This window comes from Oryzias latipes, chromosome 11 (assembly GCF_053564925.1).
Source record: "Oryzias latipes strain Hd-rR chromosome 11, Olatipes_Hd-rR_3.1".
In the NCBI taxonomy this organism is placed as follows: domain Eukaryota; kingdom Metazoa; phylum Chordata; class Actinopteri; order Beloniformes; family Adrianichthyidae; genus Oryzias; species Oryzias latipes.
The window spans coordinates 17,015,166-17,035,179 of record NC_136247.1 but is presented as its reverse complement, the minus strand read 5'-3'; the positions used below and the strand labels follow the sequence as shown (position 1 = coordinate 17,035,179).

General features: G+C 38.3%; 1 protein-coding gene across 19 annotated transcripts in view; it reads left to right on the top strand.

Moving 5' to 3' along the window:
* Positions 1–20,014, top strand: part of adgrb2 (adhesion G protein-coupled receptor B2) — a 317,335-nt gene that overhangs the window by 169,786 nt on the left and 127,535 nt on the right. For 12 of the 19 annotated variants that reach the window (XM_078954908.1, XM_078954901.1, XM_078954907.1 and 9 more), the window contains 7 exons: positions 4,163–4,324; positions 11,274–11,438; positions 12,330–12,491; positions 13,542–13,643; positions 16,367–16,473; positions 19,409–19,603; positions 19,732–19,800. In XM_078954908.1, the coding sequence (XP_078811034.1) occupies positions 4,163–4,324; positions 11,274–11,438; positions 12,330–12,491; positions 13,542–13,643; positions 16,367–16,473; positions 19,409–19,603; positions 19,732–19,800 (962 nt within the window). The remainder of the gene's footprint in view (positions 1–4,162; positions 4,325–11,273; positions 11,439–12,329; positions 12,492–13,541; positions 13,644–16,366; positions 16,474–19,408; positions 19,604–19,731; positions 19,801–20,014) is intronic. The other 7 variants (XM_078954906.1, XM_078954905.1, XM_078954909.1 and 4 more) reach the window with 1 other exon arrangement.

The window sequence follows — 20,014 nt, the reverse complement described above, 5'->3', positions numbered from 1 at the left end:
ACAATATAGCCCCTTTTCTTCACCATCATAAGTCTTGACTATAAATAATCTTGAAGACTGTCCTAAAATGATGCTTTTCTCTAGAAAATCAAAATCTTTGATATTTTCTTTATATGTTTGAGTAATAGAATTAAACGTTTTAACAATAAAGTTAGAAGAGTGAACATTTTTATTTTTAAACTTTAAAAACCATGTCAAGACTGGAATAATCCTTTTCTGGTTCCCGCTGTGGATGCATTGCTTGCAGCACTGGCCAGGCTACTGGGGGCAGGAGGGGAAGGCACATGTCCCCCCAGCAAAATAATTTTAAATCCGATTTTTTAGTCAATACTAGTATAATTTTCGACAAAGATTAAGAACTCATCAAGCTTCTGTAGCAATGCAAAAATAACAAAATAAATATTTTAAATGAGATCTTGAGCCCCTTCAGATTATTTGCCACACCCCTGTATCCCTTGTACTATATTGTGGGGGGTCCAGATGACCCCACCCTTTCATTGAGGTCTTATTCCTACAATGACAAAGGTGGATAAAGGTGGAAAGATTTCATGTAATCCATGGACACCAGTGAAGATCACAAATCATTGAAGAAAAAAGGTTCAGAGCACTGTCTAGTGGGTCTAGATGACCCAAATCCATTGGACAGTGGGGTCCATGATATGGTAAAAAAAAATATTCTTATATTTGAAAAAAACTCATTGATAATAAATGAGCAATAATAAAATTGTTTGAAATATAACTGAACCTCTTATTTATAATGGCCTTCCACTCTGTTGTTCTCATTTTTCTCTCTTCTGCCCCCCTCTCGCCCCCTTAGAAAAAGTTCTAGCTCCGCCACTGTTTTGTAGATTATTTGTAGATGCTACTGAGCGGGCGTATTCAGGAACCGAGTGAGGAACCTTACCACCGCGCAGGTGCAATTCTAACCAAGCAACCCCGCATTTTACAACTGCACACCTGCAATCCTAACTGAGCGGGGATCCTGCTCGGTCAGTTCTTCTATGCTCCCTCACCAGGATTTACGCTCAGTGTTAAGGGGGCGTTTTTGTCACTTGGGGGGGCTTGGTTTTTAAAGTTAGAAGACGTTTCGCCTCTTATCCAAGAGGCTTTGTCAATTCTTATTCAATAAGAATTGACAAAGCCTCTTGGATAAGAGGCGAAACGTCTTCTAACTTTAAAACCAAGTCCAGATGACATCCCCTAAACCTACTACAATGTAACCAACCTGGATGAATGAGTCTTCATAGACATGAATCAACACACGCATCTTTGATCATTTTAGGACCTGATTTTATGATGATGTCACAAGTTGTAATTCAAAACTGACTTTTTACTACAAACACATTTATTTCAACTTCATTCCTTTATGAAAAGTCTCACTGGAGGTCCTGCATTGAAGCAGAAACACCTGGGGGAGCCCATATATTAAAATGACAAGAAACTAAAGTTCTGAAGCAGTTTGGAAGGATGCTGCTGAAACATCTCATAAAGTGTCACTATCCACAGCTGACAGGGTAAAGATCATGCAGCAGAGAAAAGGGAATGCTGTTTGGGATTTACTATACAAAGGTGTTACACTTTGCAGCTGCACATGGGGCCAAGACTTTTCATTTAAATGCATTATATGTGAACTTATAAAATGAAGATGATTGAATTGACTATTGGAAAAGCTTTGCAAACTTCAATAACCAGGGAAGCACAGAGGTGGTAGTAAAAATCCTACAGCAAGCCTTTCCTGCTGACTAAACAGGATGCACTTTGAAAAAAAGAGAATAAATGCCTCACAAATAAATAAACTAATGTACATAGAAAATGTTAGCCAAGCATTCAGATCACTTGAATAAAACACAGTTTAAAGCATATCAATGGTTGTGATTAGGGATGTCCTGATCTGACCACGGGATCAGAAATTGGACTCAATTGTGTCGTTTCAGACTCCATCAAAATCAGATGTTGCATCCCGATCAGGCATCACATATTTACTCTCATTATTATGATCAGTACGTTTTAAGCTGAGAGCAAATGTCTCTATTGGTTTGTCTCAACTCAAACAAAGACCTACAAAGGCATTTCAAAAGAAAAAAGATTGTTTTTTGTTCATCTTTAATGAAAATGGCCCCCTCTTTTCTGAGAAACAGCAGTGATACGGCTGACAAGGGACCGTCTACAAAGTGCAAGCTCTGTTTTTGTTTTTTTTCCTTAAAAGGAAAATCAATAATCTCTCAAAAACAACTGAAACTAATAAATTGTTACATTGATATGCGTCAGTCTTGAATGCTCATCATTATATTTATGCTACAATGATGATTCTGGAAGAGACTTGTAAGCATTTTCAATAAAGATAATCATTTATCGCCAAAAATGTTCAAAAGCTCTGAAGATGCTAAAGCTTTGGTCACCAAACTTTCTTACATGATGTTTATTGATCAACTAGTATTAGATAAATGCATAATTTTTACTTGATTTTTCAAATAACTTCACAGAAATGCACTGCTTAAGTGTTAAACTGATTAAATAAGGTAAATAAAACAAAAATATGGCATCTGTTCGTTAAATGTGTTCCTTTTTAAATGTGTTACAATGTGTGGAATGCCATAATTACGAATATTTTGGGCCAAAAAAAATGGTGTTTGTTTGTTAATGCATATGTTTATAAGTACTTTAGTATTTATGTTTCCTTGGAGTTTTTCTTTTTCTTTTTGCGAATTCTAAAATCTTATCTAGAAATCAATTATGTTGTCAATTATTATTTTATTTAACTTTTCCCATTAAAGGTAATATACAAACACTTATGTACCGACATTAAAACATTCATGAGAAATGATGTTCACCAAAGCTTACTACTGTATCCACTTTCAGTTAAAAAAGACTTACAAATCGAATAACTTCATAAACTTTCAAAATATTTTTTTTAGCACTACAAAACTTTTGACATACGGCTCTTCAGTGAGGCAATGCAGAGCCAAACTGATGCCATGTTTTTGTTTTTTTGGCTTTATAAGTCTGTTTTACTGTTTACAGTAAATTGTCCTCTGCCTTTTACTGTAAACAGCTTTACATATCTTCACTCTTTTTTAATACCACCGTCCTCCCCATCCCTCTCCCTCTTCCCGCCGCTCCACTGAGCTTTCCCTTCACAGAGCACATTTAATTATTCATTACCATGATTTATTTAGTTTTGCTCTACACAGGACCAGCAGTCTTCATCCTCCTGTCTCTAACTTTATTTAGCTCATTCCCTCCCTCACTTCATCTTCCTCACTACATCCTATTTTTTTTTTTGCCTTTTAAAAATATTTCTTCCCCTTTTTTCTTTCTTCTGCTTCCTTTCAGTAAGTCCTCTCCTCTTTCCCTAAATACTTCAAACTCTTCCCCATTTTTTTCTCTCTCTCTCAAAAGTCATCCAAAAGTTTATAGTTCCCAATCTTTTTCATTTTCTCACATCATCTCCATCTTTTCCTACATTCTCTTTTTGTCGCTTCCTCACACTCATTAATCAGCTCTGTCATCCATCTCTTCCTTGTTTGGAGTCCCCATTTCTTGCAAAATCTGCCCCTGGCATGTAGAAGAAAAAAAGATCAAGAAAATGGATCCCAACATGAGCTGCCACTCAGTCAAGCAGCATCAGAGGTTTCTCATCCGAACGGTTTTCGTACAACTCTGGTGCTCCTTTGTTCTTCTTGTATTTATTTCAACTTCATCTTTAGCGGAAATAATTAAATAAATACATAAACAGGGTGTGCAATGAGTGAAAAGGAAAAAGAAGAAAAAAATAGTATTTTCATGCTTGAATAGCTGATGATGACTTTTGAAGGAATGTTTTCGCATCCACATTGTCTTGACTTGAGCTCCAAAACTGCATGTCTTCAGATACCAGAATGCCTCTTCCTAACCACCATTTTCTTCCATTTGATACTTGTAAGTTAAGCCATGTTCAAATTGCCTTTTCCTTTGTAACCAGAATGTATTTTGTAGATCAGAAACTCACCTGTCAAGTATTTCAAGGAATGTGCTCATACTCATAAAATCTCTGGTTTCTCTCATCTTCTAACCCCCGCCCCCTGCTTGCCATTGGATGCCTCCTTCTCCTGTCCCTTCCTTTTTGTCATATATCCACCCCCCGTGTCTTGCGTATGTGTGTCATTTACACGGGTGTTTGCAGTGCATGGTCAGTGGGAGGAGTGGTCGTCATGGAGTCTTTGCTCTGTGACCTGTGGGCGGGGCTCCAGGATGCGAACCAGGAAGTGTACGGATGGAGGCGGGGTTATCACTTGTGAACGCCCAGAGATTCAAACCAAACTCTGCAACATAGCGGTGTGTCCTGGTCAGTACCATCCTCATTAACAGAGCTCTCCACTCCTGTCTTGTAAGCATGACATTTTTTAATGTTTTCATGTCACTTCAACCCAAAACAATGAAGCGTTGACATTGCAACTTTTGCATTTGCATGTATAATTCATGTCCTGACATTCTTGCTGCTATAACAACTGTTTAAATTTGTTTTCTTTATGAAATACAAAGGCTTTTGTTTTGTTTTTTTAATTAAACCCATATAGCTATTTACATCAGATTTAATAAATGAATACCTATGACGCCTGTCTCATAAGCCTCATCCAAACTTTCCTTAAAAGGCTATTATAGTGCCCTGTAGTTCCTCATCACTCCACTAGGGGCAGTAGAAGGCCTTTTCCTGCTCATTTCACAATGTACTGTCAATGTACAGCCGCAGACACGCCCCTTCCGCGCGTTCATGCTGCTCTCCTCCTCCTGCCCGCTCGCACATCCCGACGGTGTTAAAGCACCACGGCAATCTTAGAACATAATAGTTATTTTACAAAACTACACAGAGTCGCAGCACAAGGATGAAAGAAAATTCCGACCCCTGGATTAGATGATCTTCTATTGGCTCGGAAATGGTTTTTTCCAGAAAATGGGGATTTGACTTGGGACCTTGACTTTACGACTTTTAAAGAATGTTCATTAATCTTTTTTAATTTGTGCAAAACTACTGTCAGATCTAACAAACAGGGCTCCTCTGCCATTTTTTCATTTGCATCTCAGCTGTGGATGTGATGAAACCCGAAATTCCTGCGAATAGTGTGGAGCAAAGCCCCTTCCCCTTCCCCATCACCGCTAACTAAGAGTTTGCATTATCTCCCGCTAGCTTACAGCCCCTCAGAACCCCAAGCTAACCTCAGCAATGCAACAAAAATGGTGAAAAATATTGGAGCCATCCAGCCATACAGTTTTGATCCAGATGCCAGCTCAGACGAGGTAAACGAGGATCTAGTTTTCTGAAGGTGGATGCAGGTGGACTGCCGACTGTAACAACTACAATCATGTTTTCTTCTGCTCCTGATTCACCACAATTTAAATAAATACTCAGAAACGCAGTTTTAGTCTTAATTTTCTTTAGATATGTCCTACATAATGAGAAGAATGCTACAATACCATAATAAAAACACCAAAAGCTAAATTTTCATCATAGTGGTTCCTTTAATATCTGATGAAAAGGCAATATGACATGACAGTGTTCTGCCAGGAGATCTGGACTAGCTGTACATATTTCAATCTTTATTTGACTGGGACTGTTATCCTATCAAGTGATCACCTTAAAAAAGGTCTAAATTTGGAATCCTTTTTCCATTGTTGGCTTGTTTCAGACTGCTGAGAGTTCTGCCATGAAGAACTTCAATTACCGTCCTTGAGATTACATGGTACCACCAAACCTGGTCAAAACAGTGATAAGGAACCTTTCTCAGGTCTGGTGTCAGACAGTACCACAAGGCTTTCCTTCACTTCATCTCAGGCAATCCAGCTGAAACGTATCCATCAGAGTAGAGTGAAATGTCGCAGCAGAGACTAAGATAATGGAGCAAGATTTAAAAATGAGTCTAACTCAAGAAACTTTTAAGATTCAGACGCTCACTCAGACATAAGAGCTCCCATTAGTTAATTTCATAAAGAGTTTCCAAAGACTAAAAGCAAAATATGTTTATAATTTCACTAGTTTCCATTCTACATTCAGAAATGTCCAACCAGAAAAAACACTTACTCTGAAAGCATTACTAGTACGAAACAATGTCAATTTAAGCGACTTGAATTGGTCTTGTTTTCTCTGCTGTCGGGCTGTAAATGGATTCTATGCTGAAATAAAGACATAAATGGATGCAGAAATATTAAAGCATCACAGAGTTCATAACAAAAGTGGTAGGTGCTTTCTGATTAATAGCTTTTTTCTTTTTTACTGGAATTGATTTCAGTCCGGGTGAGAGTGAGTTTGCTTGGTGTGTAATCACTCACTGCCTGAGAAATTATCGCAGAGTAGGTGCTTTTTATTTAGTAACTCCAAGGCAACGGATTTGCCATCATTTACCGCTGCTGCAGAACCTAAAGCTGGAACAGAGCTTCATCATCATTTTACCCCCTGACTCATCCTTTGAACCTTACCTTTATGTATTTTGTTTTTAAAAGCGGATTTTTTTTTTTTTTTTTTTTTTTTTTGATGCGTTCAGTAGTTTATTAAAAGGCAGCTCCGGCTTTCTTCACAATAAGAGTCTGTAAGGATGATCAATAAAGGGATGGAATTATCTTGATGGTCCCTTAAGATGGGTTGCCCTGGCTGATGAAAAGGGGGAAGTTTGGTAGAAAAGGGCAGGCTCTTCCTCGCAGGACCTTGAGAAAATTTGAGTCTATATTATTTTCTGTATCACAATGACTTCAGCCTGCTTTTGGGAGTTCAAAGGCAATTTTCCTTTGCTATGGGGGATATTAGCATTATCCTTATGGCACAAATGACCATGTAGAACAAGGCTCTAGAAGGTCAAGTCTGGGTATATGTGTATTTGGGTATTATTTTGTATAACACAAATATACAGTTGTACTACAAAATCGTATGCTTCCTTAGTTTGGTTAAGTGAAAGACGATCTCAAAAAGCTATAAAAATAAGAACAGTTTTTTTACGTATCAACAGTGGAAACTGCTTGCTGTTTACAGCCTTAGTCTCATGCGCATATAAGGGTGTTGTGGGTTTTTTGGGTTGTCTGTACCCGTTGGAGTGTCATAGAGAGGAGCGGCTGCATGTTAAGGGAAGTGCAGGTGTGTGTGCTGTCACTTTAAGGGGCATCCTAAAAATGGAATGTACCATTGTCCAGCACAGGGATCCCCATTCCTGGTCCTGGTCCAGATCTACCACCCTGAATGTTTTCTAGATCTCCAAGCCCTCCTAGCTGCTGAGTAGCTCAATCAGATGTCTCCAGATTCTGATTGAATGAACACACCTGGTCCAGGTAATCTGCAGCAAGCAGTGCAGGGAGAGCTGGAAAACAGGCAGGGTCGTAGATCTCGAGGACCATAAATGAGCATCCCTGGTCTAGCATGTGGATAGTGTCGTTTAACTTAGGCCTGGGCAACTGGCATTCAAGCGTCAACTTTTAATGAAAAGTCAGTGTATCTAAACGTGTATATGCGCGTTTCGGGCTTCCGCATTCAAAACTCGTACGTTCACGAGTAGCTACGCACGTTTCTAAGACCATTTTCAGGCTCTACATAAGGTGCACCCACTGAACGTTGAAAGTTCGATCAGGTTGAACTTTGACCAATCAGGGACTCAGGCTTTGTTAGTGACGTTTGGATGACGACCCCTTTTATTCACAGAAGTACCAGCTGTGCCAACTGAGACATTAATTATTGCGGTTTCTGCCCAGACAAAATGATATGACACCAAGTCTTTCATATATTGAAATAGAGCTGTAAAGAAAAAAAACTGGAGCAAATATTGACATTTAACCCCAAGCCTCTTCCAACTGTAGGTGGCAGACATGCGCTACTAAACAGTAGAAAAACAAAGAAACCCCTCAAGGATTTATCAGGGGGAACACAATGGGCAATGAGCGCACAGCACATGCACACCGTGAACAAAGCCTATCATGCAGTATTTGTAAGGCTAATGCAATTTGCACACACTCGTGCTGTCATACGGTGTCCTTACGCCACACTCTAATCATCGGTAAGGTGTGTGTACATGCATGAAAAGCACGAACAGGCTCTTTGTGCAGTCCACAGTATTTTGGGGGTTTCAAAATATGAAAAATATGAACATTTTCACCGTGTGGGGTTACCAAGTGGTCTACGACTTTGATATTTTGTGCGGGCCACCTGTACAAGTTTGCCCATTTGTCGCCCGGAGACAGCCCATATCCACGCATAGGAACAGTTGAGACAGACGCTCTAGGAACTCTAAATGAAGAGGTTAGACTTGATTGCATTGATTCAGTTTGACACAGAAAATCGCCTTGACATTTTTATATATTCTTGAACCAAAATACACACTCGAATAAGGATGTATTCTTTCTTTGTATACTTTTTTTGGAGAGCTTTTCATAGCAGCATCATTAATCCAAAGCCGTACTTTGATCAGTTGTTTTAAACTATTTGTTTTGTTTCCTTTTAAGCAAGTCTTTCTTTCAGAAAGGCATGTTTCCCTGCACTGCAGAGCAGCACTTCCGGTTTTCCTAAACCTTCATAAATGAATCTGCCGATCAGATCCTTATTTAGATCAGACCTTAAAGCAACACCATAAGAAGTTATCCAACTTTTTTAAGAATTCAACCCCACTGCTTGTTTCATCCTGTTTATAAATCTTATATACATTTGCTGCCTTGATAATATTTCAATATTCTCCTACCGTTCTCCAATATCTATATACAAAATTTCTGCAGGGCCTACAATTTTGGAAAGCATTACTTACTCTTAATTACAATTTTATTTACATTTGTGTTAAAATAAAAAATCTTGTTTTTCTGTAATTATCTATTATGCAGCGAAGAAACTATATATTAATCATAGAACTCTAAATGTTAAAATAATTGCTATCTCTTCAGATAAAGTTAATTGGCCCAGTCAAAATGAAAGGAAAAAAGAAAAAAAAAAAAAAACTTTTAGTTGATGTTCTCAAAAGCTAAGAGGAGGCTAGCAGGGATTTTCTTTAATTTCCTTAGGGGAAAAAGACGTGTAAAATAAAATTACAGGCAGATACAGGAGATTTGCCAAAAACGGAATCAATTCTGCTGCTTTTCTTAAGCTTTCCTAAAGTCAGACTAAATGTTTCCTTTTGGAAATTAAGAGTAAAGTAATCATGAACTGAATGTGAATCTGTAAAGATTTACGACACAATGATGTGTTTGTGTAACAATAACTTTTACGATAAGAACTTGTGCATTTATGTGCATTTACAGTTTTGCAGGGATTTTTATTTTTTCTGGATGAGAGCGTGTCATTCACACAGAACACACTTCATAACTCCCTGTGTGTGTGTGTGTCATCCCTCCACAGCACACGTTTGGTCCCAGGTTCTGTATGCTGCAACAGACCACATAATTAAGATAATAGATTTTGCATGGAGGAACTTTTTTCCTGAAGGTGTTTGACTCAACAGGGCCTGATGAAAAATAAATTCTCTTGTTTGTGCAGATATTTTTTTTGCAAACCCACTATGCTTCCACTGCAGTACTATTCTTCTAATAGAAAATAATAAATCGTAATAAGACCAAATATGATTGACTTCTAACACTGTGATGCCACAAAGTGGTTTTAGAGCAGAACTGGATGCAGACTTTGAGCGTAAAGCATCTCATTATTTCAGAGCAGTGACTTAAATTGGTGTAATGTTTACTGTTGTCTTGATTTTACAGTCAGATCTTTCTTCCCCAGGTCATTCACTCATGGTCAATATGATTCTTGTAAGTGTTCAAGGAGCTTAAAGGAAAGCCAAAATCTCTTTGAAAAACCATATTGCATCTCAAAAAATATTGAAGTTTGACTTCAAAGATCTGTATATATTTCTAATATATGACTGTTGTTTCCTGTAATATGAGATCAGTGTTGGTACAAATGACATTTTTTCTCAAGTGAGGGGAAAGGTTTTTTTTGTTTTGTATTTTTTGCATGATAACAGTATGAAAATAAACCTTCTCACATAAATTTGCCAGTTTTTAAGACATGTAAATAACTTTTTCCTTCCTGTTAGCAGTAATTTTGTCAGCATGCGGTGCCCCTGGTTATAATCCCAGCAGGTCCATTTCTTGGTTCTCCATGTGCATGCATAGGTTTTTTTTGCAGGCACTCCTGTTTCCTCCCACAGTCCAAAAACATGCTTCATAGGTTTATTGATGGTTCGAAATCTTCCCCCCAGGCTTGAATGTGAGTTTGTGTAGCCCTGTGATGGACTGGTAACCCATCCAGAGTCCACGTTTGCCTGACAGGAGTGGGTTCCAGCAACCCTATAACCCCGAAGCTATGTGATGCCCATGGTGTTCACATTGGACAATCAGGGAGGGGCTTCTTCTTCTTCTTTTTCTACTGTTTATTAGCATATGTCCACCACCTACAGTTGGTGCGAAACGTTGAAGCAGTGCACTTCTGGTGAATATTGCTCTAGCCTTTCTTTTTGACAGCTCTATTCTTATAGATGGAAGACTTGGTCTCATAGAACTCCAGCCTGGGACAGACCACAATTACTAATTTCTTGGCACTTCCGTGAACTAAAAAGGGGATGCTATCCATACATCAATACCAAATCCAAGTTTAACCTGGTTGAACTTTTAGCACATTTTGGCTATATGTTTTGTACTTTCAAATGAACAGGTGTAGCTACGCATAAACACACGAGTTTTGAATGTGGAAGCCTCGAACCTGCATTTACATACACCTTTCATTGGAAGCGGTTGCTTGAACGTGCGTTGCTGTGGGTGGTGTGAATGCAGCCTGAGAGGAATTAAACAAGTTTGGAAATTGGATGGATGGATAGATGAGTCTTTTTAATTTTTTTTTCTTGGTCATAGTTGTAAAACTAAACATGCGTACTAAAAGTGATTAAAAAAAAAACATTAATTTTTTACGTTATTGGTTGAGCTGTTTCCTTCTTTCTGTGTAAACTAAGCAGAGCTGAACACAACCCTGAGTAAAAGCTGTACTTCTCTAAGTGCATTATGGGTGGAGAAAAAGGGAAAGTACTCTGTGTGAACTCTCAAACAAGCAGTTATTTCATAACATGATGAAATATTTATTATGTCTGTGAACTCATGTCGTGGGATGTGTTTGTTGTTAGCATTTAAGGACAAATACAGTCAAATGGATTTTCTTCCTTCTTCCCTGGTGTGTGACGTTTTCTGCGGACTTTTTCTCCTACCGTTCTCCTATTTACATTTATTCCCTGCATATTTACAATCCCTCTGTCCCTCTCTTATCCACCTCTTCTTCATTCTCTGTCAAGTGGAAGGCCAGTGGTCGGAGTGGGGGCCCTGGTCGAGATGCAGCGTGACTTGTAACCCAGGCGTCCAGCAGAGGCAACGGCGTTGCAGCGCATCGGTGCACGGCTGGGCGGAGTGCAAGGGTCCCCATCAGGAGAGCAGAGAATGCGCCAACCCATCATGCAGCGGTAAGGCATATAAATGAATCCTCAGGATTCACCCTCACATGCTCTAAAACCCCATTATTCAAAGATAGCAAATGTAGTTTCTGAATGCATGCTCAGGCTTGTCTCTGATTCATGGTCCACATATGAGTAATTTTGTGCTCTGGGACCCAATTTGGTAAGTCTGTTTTCAAAAAGGAACCCGGGAGGTTTTAATGAGTCACGACCTAAATTGGGCTCAAGTTGACTTCCTCTTTCAACCCACACTAAGAAAAGATATAATTACAAATAAAATGATGGTGTTAAAGACCCACTGTGATAAAAATTGTGTTTTTGGTGTTTTTAACATGTTGTCCTCTTTTTTTTCTCATAATGGGGGACATAAACTAAGAAAATTGATATTAAAATTGTATTTCTGAGTATGCCTTTATTCTAATCGGTGTGAGTCAGGAGAAGACAAAACAATAGATTGTGACGTAGAAGCTACAATCAGTGGGCCAGAGGCTCCCCGCTCCGCTCCATTCTGATGATCCATAAACGTCTTTGTTTTCTTCGTCTGAGCTGGAATCTGGATCAAAACTGTACGGCTGGATAGTTTCAATGTTGCTCACGATTTTTGTTACACCATTGTGCATTTTGGGGTTGTGAGTGGCTGTAAGCTAGTGGGAGAATTTGTGAACAGACGGATAATGGGAAGGGGGCAGGTTTACGCGCAGGTTTAGCCAACACTCCCACCCACAACTCAGAGGCAAAAAAACAACAACAACAACACAGATTTATTTGTTTTTGGCTAAAAATGTCATTATCATTAAAAAATAAAATAAAAACTCGTAACGCTTTTAAAATAAATCAAAAGATGATCGAAGCAGTGTGCTAAAAGGCAACAACTGTATATTCATGTATTTCTTTCGGCAGGAGGTAACTGGGGCAACTGGAACCACTGGAGCCTCTGCAGCAAGACGTGTGACACCGGGTGGCAGCGGCGCTTTCGGATGTGCGAGGACACCGGACCACAGGGTTATCCGTGTGACGGCTCAGCAGAGGAGGTCCGGTCTTGTAATGAGAAGAAGTGCCCCGGTTAGTGAATCAAAGAGAATATAACTATATCAAGCTGAATTTTAATTTATACTTTAAATATATCATCATTAATCTTTTTATTTAAGTAGAAATCTGCATTCCTAAATGTATGCGCCTCATTTTCATGTGCATCATCTCTGTCTTGCAAACTGAAAGCAGCGCTCTACAGTGTACTCCATCGCTAAGGGCGCCTGTCGTGATTTTTGGAGTAAAGTCCTCTTCTTTTCCCTCGTCTACCTTTTGTCTTGAATTCATCATATTAATTTTGCATGTCCCTGTCGTGTGAACAATTTTTTTCCCCACCCTGTTAAAGCCCAGAACTTCCCTTGTCTGCTTTATGTTCCATATTTTATTGCTCTGTTTCCCCCTTCCTTTTGTTTTTTCTGATGATTTCTAATTGCTCATGGATGAGATGGTCAAGCATCAACTTGCTGGCTTTTTTCTCTTCCTTGCTGAGTGAAGTTTCAATGAGGACCTACAAATGATGAACATCTGAACGTAGCATCCAGGGCTTTGCTTTTCCAAGGCTCTAAAAACCTTTTTTTTTTTTTTTCCAAAAGACAAAAGGCATTTTCTGTTAGGATTCCAGGAGAACATCATATGGTATTTTCATCCCCTGTTTTTTGCTCTTTGCTCTCTGTCCCTCTTCATCTCTCTGCATCTGCCTCTGCCAGCGCTCGTCTCCCCCCTTGGAATATCTTCAGAGCACTCCTCTGTTTTTTTCATCAGGGGTTAGGGAAAGACAGGGAGGGTGGTGGTGGTGGTGGGGGGGGGCATGAATAAAAAGAAGGGATGAGATGAAGAGGGAATGAGATACTGCACTGAGGCAATGTCACTGGCAGAGAGCACTGAGAATTGAACAAGGGAAAAGGATTGGAGCTACTGCAGGAGAGCATAGATTTGTATCGTGTTTTTGTGCCTCAGTGTCTTTTTTTTCTTTCTTTATTTATTCTTCTCTTCAACGAGGAGTTGTGTGCGGTTGTGCAAAAAAAAGATTTTTTTCCCTGCAAGGCTGGAGCATGTTTTAATTTGTGTTTTTCACATCTACAGCTCCTCATGAGATATGCAAAGATGAACACCTCCTCTCCATGTCATGGAAAAGAGCCTCGGCTGGAGAAACGGTCTACAATAAGTGTCCAACAAACACCTCTGGTTAGTCACTTGATGTCCTAAGTCTGTTTATCATCCCAGTATTCAAATTCTTGCTGTGGGACAATAATCAATTGTTATGCAATCTACAAACTATTTGATCTTTGCAAAGTTTTCAAACCCTGTTTTTAGACATTCTAGATATTTTGCCAGGTTTTTAAGTTGTTTTAACTTGTCTTAGCTCTACAGGCATGTCCAAAGTCCGGTCAAGCGAGCCATGTTCAAACTTGCAAGCTCCTGTCTTTAAAAAAATAAATAAATAAATTGCAACCTCAGCACTTTCTAAGAACTGTGTGTACGATTTCTTGATTGTGATTGGCTAAATAAGGTCATAAGTTGTTATAAACCTGTAGCAACAAACTGTGGCTTCTTGACCTTCAGAGACTCAAGGGCAAAACAAATAGGATAATTAGTAGTGATATTTTTCTGTAAGTATTTCACTGTGAAAAATATTTGACATTTCATATGAAAAAAAAAAAAGTTTTGCTTTTCTTATTTTTTGGGACAAACTTTTCTTTATTTTATTTTATTTCTAATCTTCAAATCAAATATTTCCAGTAATTAGGTTAAAAATCAAAAACGTATTTACATGTATTTCTGTTTCATGTGAAGAAATAATAAGTATTAGATTGTAGAAATAAAAATAAAAATTAATAAATTGTTAATTTGCATTTATTGTTATTATAGGAGTTCAAAAAAGCAGGCTGATTGGTTGACCCTAACTCATCTTTACCTTAACGAATGGCTTCTTTCCAAAGTTTGGGCATCCCAATTTAAAACCTTGTTTTTGGACAAACACTGTATTTTTTTACTAGGTTTTTAATTGTTTTGACTCATCTTTACTCCACACCTTTTTAAGCTTTTCATCAAAATCAACACTGTTGGTAATTTTTTTACCTCATTTAGTGCCTATTAAGAACTTATTAGAATCTAGGAACTATTATTATTAGTAAACTATTATCAAAATGATTGCATTTTTTTTTGTCCAAACTCTTGATAATGAAAAACTCCCCAAAACCACAAATTTCACTGTAAGTTTTGGTTCATTTGCAAGGATGTTATTTTAAATTTGAATACATGTCAACAAGTTAGACTAGCTTTCATTAACATTAATTTGGAAGCAAAAAAATAGATTTGTGTTTTAAGAATAAGTGCTAGTTTGGGATTTTATGAGGATTTATTAAGATGGGTCAACTTGTTATTTGATGGTATTGTTATTTTGTTCGAAGCGAATTATACTTTTTTTTTTGTTTGTTTTTTGTCACGTCCATCAAAATAAACTAGAATTAAAATATAAAAACTCAAAAAATACAAGCCACCGGCTTAAAACTAGAAAAAATATATATTATTAAGCTGTATATTAATAAGTTAGCTTTTTTGTCTTCTTTTTCTCTTTCTAAATGGTTGGGTAGAACAAATTTTCTGAGTTTTTTATAATAAGATTTCTTCTTAAGTAAAAATGGACCAATACCTTTGTTCTTTTCCTATTTTAGGCTACTTCTTGTTGCGCAGTGCAAGTTTTTGAAACCAACAGGCCATTTTTGCAGTTATTTAGTCAGGCAAATCAGAATCCTCCCGAAAACTTACTTCTCTTAAAGTTTAATCTTCTGTCCTTTGTCCTTGTAGTACATTTAAAGTTTTTGCTTCATTCAATCCAATTTTACACAAAACAGAGGAGATTGTTCAGCTGTGAAGTTCCCCGTTTCTCTCTCAGAGGCTAAATGTGGCGCTGAGGTACCATTCAGTATGTGAGGTTCTGCACATGCTGCCAGCTGTTTCAAAGTCAAATCACACATAACAGATCACCTGCCAAGAACTCAATTATATTTTAAAGAATTACAGTTGATTTGAACTCAAAGTGCTTTATTTAATTAACCGAGAAACTAGACAGTTAATTGGTATGTCACTCACTGTGTGAAAAAGAAAAACAGTTTCAAACTTCATTTTGCCAGTCTCCATTAATTTCTTACATGTGTAATGGGGAGAGTCAAGCAGCAAAACTAGAACTTTTCTGTAGGAGATGGGACTTTTGGGAATTTTGGGGAATTTTTTCTTTCGTTAAATAAGCGATGTTCTAGATTACGTTGCGAATCGGGTGTGAAGTCGTTCATGGATCATATTAAACCAAGATCACAATATTCTCTACGAAAAACAAACTGCTTTGCAACATGCAAGTCTACATTTCTGACACAAGCCAAGTAAAACATTAGACACAAAAGTCAAAAAGAACCTTTAAAATAAAATCAATTAGGAAACTAAACCAAATCTCTTCTAACTATTAGAAGCAGTGTTGGTGTAATGCATTACAATTACTGTAATTTAATTACTGTTATCAATAAGTAATTACATTTCAAATTTAGGTAAATACTAATATAAATAGACCATAGAAACCCATGTTACATTGTTACTCACGTTTCACCTTATGGGTGAGTAATGAAACAAAGGATTTTATGTAAACAGTCGGCTCTGACATTTCTGCAACACTGCATAGAATGAATTAGGATTTAACAAAGAGGATGAAGATCTGCGCAGAAATAATATCTACAAATGCATTTTAATCAAAAGGTGTAAACATAATTCATCAATATTTTTACAAAGCTTTCGTAAATTTTAGAATAGGAGCACCAATGCTTCATATTGCATCTTTTCGTAGAAAAAAGAAGCAGATAATTGAATTTGTTTAACTACATCTGTGTCTCTTTTACCTTTTTTGTGTTTTTTTTTAGGATCTGCTAGTCGTCGTTGTATGCTGGACAATAACGGAGTTGCTTTCTGGGGTCCTCCGAGCTTCGCCAGATGCGTCTCGCTTGAATTTAGACTTTTACATTTATCTGTAAGTTTCTTTCTTTTAATCAAAGAATTTGCAGGACTTCAGTTTCATTCGTTTGTCTGTTATTCCAACACGACATTTACACCATGAACCTCACTTTGAACTATTTTTCTTTAAAGTGTTGATGAGTGTTCTTTTTTTTCTTTTCCTAAAGTTTGCTCAAAATAGAGGCGGAATAATGTCTTTACTCATGGTTTGCCACTATCTGTAATTAGCTTTTCCACGGCTTTGCACTTACACTTATCAATTAATGAACACAGCTAATGAGTGTGTTCATCGGGGAGACTCTTTTCCTGCTCCGTGAACTTCAACCTTTCCCATCTACTCTGATGGTGGAAGGAGATAAGGGTCAGGCATTATGCATGACAGAGCTGATTGCACTCTTAGCTTCTGTTTCAGCCTTTCATTAACACCAGGACTCTATAATTAATTTCCTCTGATTGGTACCATCTTCTGTTTTTTTCTGTCTGTCACTCAACTCTCCTTCTTCTACGTTTCTGCCCACATTTAACATTCGCATGCAGGCTTTTCTTTCAGCACTGCTTGGAATTGCCTTGCAAGATCACACACTGCCTTTCCTGGAAAATAAATATAACTTGGGTGGCGGCACATGCTGTTCCAAAGTATCTGCATTGATAGGAGCATTTCTATAGGCTTACTCTATCACTTATGTACTAACCTGTAGTTTTCTATGACTGTCGACAGAAAACCTGATAAAGTTGAAATTGTGACCCATCAAACAACAGAAATGTTTACTGCCTTGTCAGTCAAGAAATGCATTTCTACACGCTGTTTACATGCAATTAAATAAAAGAACGAAAGACACCTATTAGCAATTTAAAAAAAACTCTTGCTTCAAAACATTGACCGGCCTTTTGTGTGTGTTTTGTTTTAATGTTTCTTTTTTATTTTTTGGCCGCTGCAGCAGACTCTATCCACTGACAATAGCCTTCGGAAGCTGCAGCCAATGCTGTAATTTCCATAATAGAATTACGCCTGGTTTTAAATCAGGGCTTCCTGCATTGAAGGTCAAGGCCATTCAATATTGGTTTTCAGGATTGTGTCCCGTGGGTTCCAGGATTATTATTAATTTCCAGAATCTTTTAATGAAAATGTGTACAGTAGATGATAAAACCTCATAAGCAGATCAGCTTTTTTTTCCAAGCAAGAGTGATGGCCAAGGTAATGCATAATCTTCTATTTAAAGACCTGAAAAAGTTGTCAACATTACTCTTTGACTGCAGTGCTGCATTACAAATACAGCATTTTCAGCATGTGGGGCGCATCGGATTATAAGGTTCAACATCAATGAATGGTGTATTTTCAAAACGTAGCATCCGATGATCGTTAGCAGCTGCTCGCCTTCGTTCATTTTTTCTTCATCCTCTGCTGCACTCTGCTTTGCACTTGCTGGCTGGAAACTTTCGTAGTTGTGTTTACGGCTTCGGTCGTTTGTAACGGAGTTGCTTTTTGTGATTCCGTATTTGTTAACTTGCACCTGGATTTGCTTTTGTGTTTCAGGACTCTGTAATTTTTTTCGGTGATTTGCTGTTTTTTTTCATGATTTACTGTTGTGTTTCAGTATTTGTTCCTTTATCTTAAATGTAAACATGTCTTGCACCTCTGGGCCACCGTACATTTGACACGTTAGCATATTCACAATACCTGCAACTCCAAACCAACAAAAACAAAAAAACAGACTGATGCCGCTAAGACAAATGTTACTGGAACTATAAGCTAACTCCCAACCTTGTTAGTAATACGTAAAAAAAACAAAGCCTGACACCGCAACATATTGGCCGTGTTTGCGTATTTTACAAAAACACCCGACTGTTATTTGAAAAAAAAAAAAATAGAATAGACTGCTACGGCTAAAAACAATCATTAATGTGGCTGCGCAGACTCCCAGCCATGTTATGAATGGATTAAAAGACACACCGCTAGACGTTAGCCGCGTTAGTGTATCAACAATGACATCCAACCTTATTTGCAACACATGAAAAACAACAACAACAACAACAAAAACGGCTGCACTGTGGAGCAGTGGTTAGCGCTCTTGCCTCACAGCAAGAAGAACCCTGGTTCAAGTCCCGGCAGGGGGACCTGAAACAGAACAACAATGGGGGATCTTTCTGTGTGGAGTTTGCATGTTCTCCCTGTGCACACGTGGGTTTTCTCTGGGGACTCCAGCTTCCTCCCACCAAAAACATGCTTCATTGGTCACTCCAAAATGTCCATAGATGTGCATGTGATATGTGTGACCCTGCGACAGACTGGCGACCTGTCCAGGGTGTCCCCTGCCTTCGCCCATAAGTGGCCGGGATAGGCTCCAGCAGCCCCGTGACCCCGAAAGGGACAAATGGAAGAAAATGAATGAATGAATGAAAATAAAACACAAAAAAACAGACCTTTTGACAGAGCAACATTGGTAAGACATCAGTACCAGAATGAATCTGTATAAAAGCTATCTCCAGATTATAAGACACTGGCGTTCTTTGAAGAACATTAAGGCTTTTAAATGCACCTTCTAGTGTGGAAAACATGAAATGGTTACCGTCCTATAGCTTTAATTTTGTCCTTCACAAAAAGGTAAATGTCTAACCGCTTGCACCAATATGAAGCTATTTGTTTTTGATGTGAAGATTTCAAGATTTCTTGAGGGATTTTCCAGTGACTGTATGCAATCTGTAAAGTGTTTAGAGTTTAGGGGTGTGGACCAAGGGCTGCTTTCCTGCTTGTTCCCCAACATATCCTATTCTGACTTGTTCTAACTAGCTGAACCCACCTGATCAAGGTAATCAGTCATGTAGACACAGTGGCCCTTGAAGCCTGGAGTTGCCCATCCCCGGTTTATAATTTTTGATGTTTTTTTAAAAGTTTCTGGCAGGACTAGAACTTTTACCCATTGGTAATTTCTTTACCTCTTGACACATTGTAGTTACGAGAGCATCTCGCGAAGGGTCAGAGGACCCTGGCCGGGGAGGGCATGTCTCAGATCGTACGGAGTCTCCTGGAACTTTTGCAGAGGAGGAGCTACTACAGTGGCGACCTTCTCTTCTCCACGGAGATCCTGCGAAATGTGACGGACACCTTCAAAAGAGCAACCTACATCCCAGCTCCCGACGATGTGCAGGTGAGCACAGAAAACGTTTAATGTAAAATTTCCGAAGATGTTGTTGATTACACACCAAGGCAGTAAAGTGTTTATGGCTCAGACATTTACTAGAGACTTATGACGTTTCATTTTGTTTTTGTGTTTAGAAATTCTTCCAGGTTGTCAGCCACATGTTGGACTTAGAAAATCTAGAGAAATGGGAGGACGCTCATCAGGTGTGTGAGATTTTTGGTCTTTCCGCTAACATGAAAGCTACTTTTTCACAGCTGCAGTATGAATTTGAGGATCGTTGACTTCTATGCTCTTGTGTATGACATACCTAGGATCCCTTAAAGACCCACTCCACTGAAAATAGCGGTTTTTATATTTTTAACACATTCTTGTGGCATTTTTCTCATGATGGAGGACATATTTCAAGAAAATTAAGCT